Here is a 7,336-nt window from a genome sequence, read left to right on the forward strand (position 1 = left end):
CCATTGTCTTTAACACTCGCATACACACTCATACACGTAAACACACGGGAAAGATGGGGGAGGGGAGAGAGTGGCTAGAGACGGACGCGGATATAGACCGGCAGGAGTCAATGCTAGTCAAGTTAAAGCTTTCTCCGCCCCCATCCATAAGTCCCCCCCCTCCCGTGTTAATTAATTCCAAACAAAGTAAGCCAATCAAGAGATGTATTATTATTTTCTGGCCGTGGAAGTCGAGAAGCACGTATTTTTTAATTGATTTATTTATTTGGAGGACATTAATTCTCGGTCTGAAGCTGATTTTCAAACCGTTTGCAAAGCGCGGCTCCATTGTTCGCCCGGAGCGCAGGCCCCGCCCCCTGCTTTGTGTGCGGCGCGCGGATTGGCCAGCGCGCGCGGGGGCCGCGTCAGCGCCCGCGAGCCCATTCATCTGTGCACTTGGGCGTTGGACCCCGCATCTTATTAGCAACCAGGGAGATTTCTCCATTTTCCTCTTGTCTACAGTGCGGCTACAAATCTGGGATTTTTTTTATTACTTCTTTTTTAAAAAAAACTACACTTGGGCTCATTTTTTTGTGCTCGACTTTTCCACCTTTTTCCCTCCTTCCTGCGCTGCTGCTTTTTCATCTCTTCGACTAAAAAAATTTTTTATCCGGAGTGTATTTAATCGGCTCTCTTCTGTCCTCCTCGCCACCCCCACCCCCTCCCTCCGGTGTGTGTGCCGCCGCCGCTGTTGCTGCTGCCGCTGCTGCTGCTGCTGCTCGCCCCGTCGTTACACCAACCCAAGGCTCTTTGTTTCCTCTCTTGGATCTGTTGAGTTTCTTTGTTGAAGAAGCCAGCATGGGTGCCCAGTTCTCCAAGACCGCCGCGAAGGGAGAAGCCGCCGCCGAGAGGCCCGGGGAGGCGGCTGTGGCCTCGTCGCCTTCCAAAGCAAATGGGCAGGTAAATTCTACCTGTGGTTCTGGGCATTTCTTGGGTGTCTTTCTCTAATCTGGACGCCTCGCCTTCCTCTGGTCGCGCCCGAGTTGCATTCCGGGGAGGGGAGCGTGGCCAGATCGTAGTCTGAAAGTTGAATGGGTAACGATAGCCCAAATTGTCAATTTTTCACAGGAAGGGCACCCCCCACCCCTACCCCAAAGGAGTGGTTCCTGAGGATCCTGGCGAATTTTTGAGTAGACTGGAGAAGAGTGATAAATCGTCTAAAATGGCGTGGTCTAGAGATTGGCTGAACGTGACTAGTTAGATGCACCCTCCCCACCCCCCAACGACCCTCCAGGTTGCATTTGTATTTGGGGCCACGGTGGTGTTTGGGTGGCTCACGTATTTATTGTCGAGATTGGGTCGTCTTTTGAGATTCCTGGTGTGGTTGTGTGTGCGCGCGCGTTTGTAGGAAGGGGGGGAGCTAACGCGGATGGCGGTGGAGAAAGGCGAGCTGAGAAGGCTTGTCTTATTGTATCCAGAGGCAGTATGCCTCGGGTTCTTGGAAAGGTGGCAGGTCAGAGCTGGACAGGCAGCTTTTCGAAGTGCCCCTGGGTTGCTGTGTGATCACACACCCATATGACTTTTTAAAATGGTATCCTGGCGTGGTGGGAATACTCAGTGGGTTTTTGAAGAGCCTTTCCTGCCTACAAGAGGGGCGCAGTTGTGGTGTTTTGGTCTGGACTGTTGGTGAGTGGCACCTCGGCCACCCTGGAGGATTGCCCTAGTGCTGCTGAGATCCAGGCAGAGAGCCACGGTTGGGTGGGCTCAAGAGGTCGGCCATGGGTGGCTGCTTCCCAAACACCGGGGACCCACCACGCCTCTTTTCCTAGAGGGAAAAAAAAAAGGCCTGCTCTAAAACTACCGGGCAAGACGGGCTCTGTCATGAGGCTTTAAACCCGTTAAAAATGCAAAAAGGAGCTGCCCGGGTGCACCCCCCACCCCCACGCCCCGATTTTCAGAATTCTGGGCGAAGGTGGGCGTGGAAGCAGAGGCCAGACTTCAGACATCATGGGTTTTCCCCGAGCCCTGCTGGTTGCCCAGCCTCGGGGAGGCCGACCGGGCAGCCACCCGAGCTTTGTTCGCGGACTCCGGGGCTGCGCGGTCCCCGGCTCGGGGGCGCCTCGGCCTGCGGGCAGGGCCCGGCTCGGCAGGGCGGGGCGGCCCCGCCCCTGAGCGCCTCCCGCCCGCGCCCCGCTCGGCGCGGTGGAGCAGCAGCGCCCCCTGCCGGCGCCATGCGGGGACCCGCAGCCCCGGGAGCTCCGGTGGCTGGAGGCCGAGGGGAGGGCCGCCCGGGCCGCGGGGCACGTGCCGTCGGGCGGCCCGCTCCCTTCCGAAGCGGGCCCGGGGCGGGCGAGGGCCGCACCGTAGGCCGCTCCGAGTGACGCGCCCGTCTTTTTTTATTTTTATCTTTGCCCCGCAGGAGAATGGCCACGTAAAAGTGAACGGGGACGCGTCGCCCGCCGGCGCCGAGCCGGGCGCCAAGGAGGAGCTGCAGGCCAACGGCAGCGCCCCGGCCGCCGACAAGGAGGAGCCTGCGAGCGGCGGTGCGGCGACCCCGGCCGCGGCCGACAAGGAGGAGGCCGCCGCGGCCGCCGAGCCGGGCGCCGGCACGGCCGACAAGGAGGCCGCCGAGGCCGAGCCCGCCGAGCCCGGCTCCCCCGCCGCCGAGGCCGAGGGCGCGTCCGCCTCGTCCACGTCGTCGCCAAAGGCGGAGGACGGGGCCGCGCCGTCGCCCAGCAGCGAGACCCCGAAAAAAAAAAAGAAGCGCTTTTCTTTCAAGAAGTCCTTCAAGCTGAGCGGCTTCTCCTTCAAGAAGAGCAAGAAGGAGGCCGGCGAGGGCGCTGAGGCCGAGGGCGCGACCGCCGACGGCGCCAAGGACGAGGCCGCAGCGGGCGAGGCGGCCGCGGCCCCCGGGGAGCAGGCGGGCGGGGCGGGCGCCGAGGGCGCGGAGGGCGGAGAGCCCCGCGAGGCCGAGGCGGCGGAGCCCGAGCAGCCGCAGCAGGCGGAGCAGGCGGCGGCGGCGGAGGAGCCGCAGGCCGAGGAGCCGTCGGAGGCCGCGGGGGAGAAGGCGGAGGAGCCCGCGCCCGGCGCCGCCGCGGGCGACGCGCCCTCTACCGCGGGCCCGGAGCAGGAGGCGCCCGCCGCCGCCGAGGAGCCCGCGGCGTCCGCAGCCCCCGCCGCGTCGCCGGAGCCGCAGCCCGAGTGCAGTCCGGAGGCGCCCCCCGCGCCGGCCGCCGAGTAGGCCCTGCGCGCTCTGCGCGGTTCAAGAACTTTTCTTCCCCCAGTTTGTTTGTTGGAGTGGTGCCAGGTACTGGTTTTGGAGAACTTGTCTACAACCAGGGATTGATTTTAAAGATTTTTTTTTTAATTTTACATTTTTTTTTAAAGCAGCAAATTCTGTTTTTGTTTTGTTTTAAAGCCCCTTTCCCCACAGATCCCATCTCAAGTCATTCTTACCACCATTCCGACACGCCGAGGACGGTTTTAGACTTCCTCTGCCTTCTTTCTTTTCTTTACCTTTTTTTTTTTTTTTTTTGCATCAGTATTAATGTTTTTTGCATACTTTGCATCATTATTAAAAAATGTAAACTTTCTTTGTCAAATCTATGGACGTACCCATATATGAAGGAGATGGGTGGGTCAAAAAGGAATATCAAATGAAGTGATAGGGGCCACTATGGGATATTGAGACAGTGCATAACATTGCCAAGATAATATGCCACTAAAAATGATGGTGTGAAGGCTGAGGGTTTTCCTTCTTTCCTTTTTGTTTTTTTTTTTTTTTTTTTTTTAAAGAAAAGTTATTACGATGTATTTTGTGAGGCAGGTTTACAACACTACACGTTTTGAATAAGAAGGAAAGAGAAAAGAATAAAAACACCAATACCCAGATTTTTAAAAAAAGAAAACGATCATAGTCTTAGGAGTTCATCTAAACCATAGGAACTTCTTGCTTGTCTCATGTTAGCTGTACCAGTCAGTGACTACGTAGAACTGCAAGTTGTATAGGCTTTATTGTTTATTGCTGGTTATGACCTTAATAAAGTGTAATTATGTATTACCAGCAGGGTGTTTTTAACTGTGACTATTGTATAAAACAAATCTTGATATCCTTCAGAAGCACAGGAAGTTTGCAAGTCTCTGCCCTGCCCATTTTTGTAAAACTGCAGTCATCTTGGACCTTTTAAACACAAATTTTAAACTCAACCAAGCTGTGATACGTGGAATGGTTACTGTTTATACTGTGGTATGTTTTTGATTACAGCAGACAATGCTTTCTTTTCCACTTGTCTTTGAGAATAAAGGAAAAACAAATCTTCAGATGCAATGGTTTTGTGTAGCATCTCGTCTCGTGCTTTGTAAATACTGGAGGAACTTTGGCCAATTTGACATAGAGCTGGAATGTAACATTGCTTACAAACGTTGCTATACAACTCCTGCTTAAGGTGTTCTAATTTTCTGTGAGCACACTAAAAGCAAAAAAATAAATGTGAATAAAATGTACAAATTTGTTGTGTTCTTTTATGTTCTGAGGCTGACTTCTAGGTCTTAGGTTAATTTTTAGGAAGGCCTTGCATGCCATCAAAAGTACATTTGGCTGTGGTTTTTGATATGACATTTTCAAGCTCTGAAATTCATGATGAGTGTCAAATTACATATGTAGGAAGATCTTATACTGTGTCAATTGTTACCATTTATCTGCTTTTAATTTGCATTTAAAACTGAAAGTCACTTTTCCTGTAGTTCTCTAGCATGCCAGAATAAGCCACAGGAGTGGCCCGACCCTAAGACTGTCTCATAAACCGTGTTCTTGTCATTGCAGATCCAGAAGCAAGAGTTGAGTTCAGACTGCGAATAAGTCATGAAAAGATGGCCCAACGCGTTTCATTGTTGATGGTTTATATAGTGTAAGCCTTGCGTTTGGCTCATTTCCCAATCATTGAAGTGATACTTCCAGACAGGTTCCTAGGAGGGAGTGTGTGCTGAGTGGACACATTGTCAGTCTCGACCATTCGCAGAGCTGCAAGCTTTTGTTTTTCTTTTACATCAAAGTTAGCATCTTGTTATCCAAATGAAAAGATAAGCCTTCAGATATTAATCCTTACTAGTGTACTTTCTGCTTATTTTCCAGCTCAGAACTGGATATTTTTACTGGACCTTAAACTGATTTTTGTTTTAAGCATTGCTTTAGTAAATACAACCTGTTCCACCTGCGGTGCTCCTTTCTTGAGCAGCCTGCAGGGTGGAGTGCAGGGTAAAGTTGAACCACATCAGTGGTGGCACCTCAATATTACAGCGTATTGAAAAATAACTGGGAGCTTTTCTAATATAAAAAATAATGGATCAACATTAATGGTTCCTTTTCTTTCTAAACATCCTCCCTGCTAATGATACCAAGTAACATTTGAAAGAGTAAACTTGATCTTGAGTTTTTGGAAGATTAAAGTCAAACCTGGTAACCAAAGGACTGGTTGGTGGGTCTTTCCCACCTTAACCCCTAGTTGGCTGAATCCAGTGCCTGGTGTGTGGTAACGCCCACTGCAGTGGGTTAGAAGATAGCTCCTGAGCAGCTAACATACTGTAGAAAAGCACTCTTGCTAGCTTTGTTCTTTTAACAGCTGAGATTTATTAAGATGCATTATTTTGATTTTAATCACTGCCTAAAACACTTTGGGTGGTATTGATGGAGTGGTGGATTTTCCTCCAAGTGGCTAAATGCAATTTGACATACTTTCATCCAAAGTTTTGTACATCCTGTTGTTTTCTAATGGAAAAAAATGTTAATATGGCTTTTTGTACTACTAAAAATAGCTTTGAGATTAAGGAAAATAAATAACTCTTGTACAGTTCAGAATCGTGTTATTAAGTCTGTATTGGCAGTGTGTACAGTGGCATTTGCTGTGGTTATGAACACTTATTCTGGATTATAATAATCATTTCGTCCAATTCCTATTGCTTGTAAAATAAAATTTTACCAGTTAATATAATCAAGCCTGTTAAAGTAGGATGTTTTACAAATTTTACTTTTTAATTTAAGTTTTAGAGAAAAAAAAAAGTGTTACAGTTTTTACTGTCACACAGTAGGATTTAGAGGAGATGCTTGAGATTGTACTCAGAATGTGAAACCTTATTCACTGAGTTACTGGCTAAGGCAAAACTTAACAGATCATGTATTTTCTGAATCTGGTATAAATTTGACCCTTACTGATCAGGCTAAGGAGTTGGGGCACAGTGCTTTCTGAACTCTTGTGTTAGTTTAGTTTAGTTCCTTGAAACAGGCTCATGTTATCATTCTGGTTGGTCTTGAACTGGCAACCCTCCTGCCTGTGCTTGGATTAAAGTAGTGTGCCACCAAACAACTGACCTCTTAGGAGATCCCTTAGGAGTTGGCTGGAGTGGAGTGTATATAGTTCAATATACCTGTATTTTGAACATGCTAAACATTGGCTGTTATATTCTTTTTAAAAGAATCATTCAGTATAGATTGCATATTTCCCCTCTCTGCTTCCTAGCCAGGAGATGATACTCAAAGCAGGGTGCAGCGAACAAATCCAGATGTTTCAGTTCTTCCTGGGAATCTGAGCTGCAGTACTGAAGATTACACCCAAGAATGCAATTCTGAAAATGACAAGGAAAGAGAACAAAATATTAAGTAAGGGCATAAGTGGTTAAAACCAGTGGGATCACCTTTCCCCCTCCCATGTTACCTGTAGTTACAGGAGAAGCATGAATCATAAAATCTACTTTCTTGGCTACATGCCTGCAGTGTTTGTTTTGTTTTAGTTGTGGGGAGGTCAGGGCAAAATTGGAGTAATTTTTGTCTACGATTTCTTCATCCCCAAAAGCCTTTTTGAAATCCTCTTTCCAGGACACAGACTGGAAGCATTTCATTGTTTATACTTAACGGTTCTTGTAATCCAAATGGTAATTCCTGGTTTGAGCTGCCTAATGAACAAACAGCTTTCTTTCCAGACTGGAACAGTTAGAATCATTTTGGAAAGCTCTAGTCAGTAGCTCAGGCCCCAAATAGAACCTCATTGCATCTCTTTTGTTTGTTGTTATTTTGTTTTCTTTTGGTTTTGATTTTTTGAGACAGGATTTCTCTCTGTAGCCGTGACTGTCCTAGAACTCACTCTGTAGACCAAGCTAGCCTTAAATTCAGAGCTTTCGCCACCTTGAGGTGGCGTGGTTAAAGGCATGCTCCACCTCTGCTGTCTCATTTGCATATCTTAACTTCCATTTTGGAGAAGTACTCACACTCTGAACTTTATGACCCTGTATTGGAAATGTGAGGAACCACTCTTTCACACATACTTGTTGAAACCTCAATGTGCAAACATGAGGCGGCTAGCACTCT

General features: G+C 48.8%; 1 protein-coding gene across 2 annotated transcripts; it reads left to right on the forward strand.

Moving 5' to 3' along the window:
* The first annotated feature begins 455 nt into the window (after nt 1-455).
* MARCKS (myristoylated alanine rich protein kinase C substrate) lies at nt 456-4,493 on the forward strand. Of its 2 annotated transcripts, XR_013975555.1 has the most exons (3): nt 456-939; nt 2,399-3,286; nt 3,398-4,493. XR_013975555.1 is itself a non-coding variant. In XM_080938376.1 (2 exons), exons 1-2 carry the CDS (start codon nt 838-840, stop codon nt 3,218-3,220), a joined length of 924 nt encoding a protein of 307 aa, XP_080794502.1. In that variant the 5' UTR covers nt 456-837; the 3' UTR covers nt 3,221-4,493. The 2 variants fall into 2 exon arrangements, 1 of the variants encoding a protein (XP_080794502.1); XM_080938376.1 differs by having other exon boundaries at nt 2,399-4,493.
* The last annotated feature ends 2,843 nt before the right edge of the window (nt 4,494-7,336 follow it).

The sequence above is a fragment of the Micromys minutus genome (genome assembly GCF_963924665.1).
Source record: "Micromys minutus genome assembly, chromosome: 25".
NCBI lineage: Eukaryota > Metazoa > Chordata > Mammalia > Rodentia > Muridae > Micromys > Micromys minutus.

What these genes read in the sequence shown, in the direction of transcription:
- MARCKS (XM_080938376.1), top strand. Translation starts at nt 838, where the DNA reads ATGGGTGCCCAGTTCTCCAAGACCGCCGCGAAGGGAGAAGCCGCCGCC. An exon ending in CTTCCAAAGCAAATGGGCAG is followed by an intron (nt 940 to 2,398) that starts GTAAATTCTACC and finishes TTTGCCCCGCAG; the next exon opens with GAGAATGGCCACGTAAAAGT.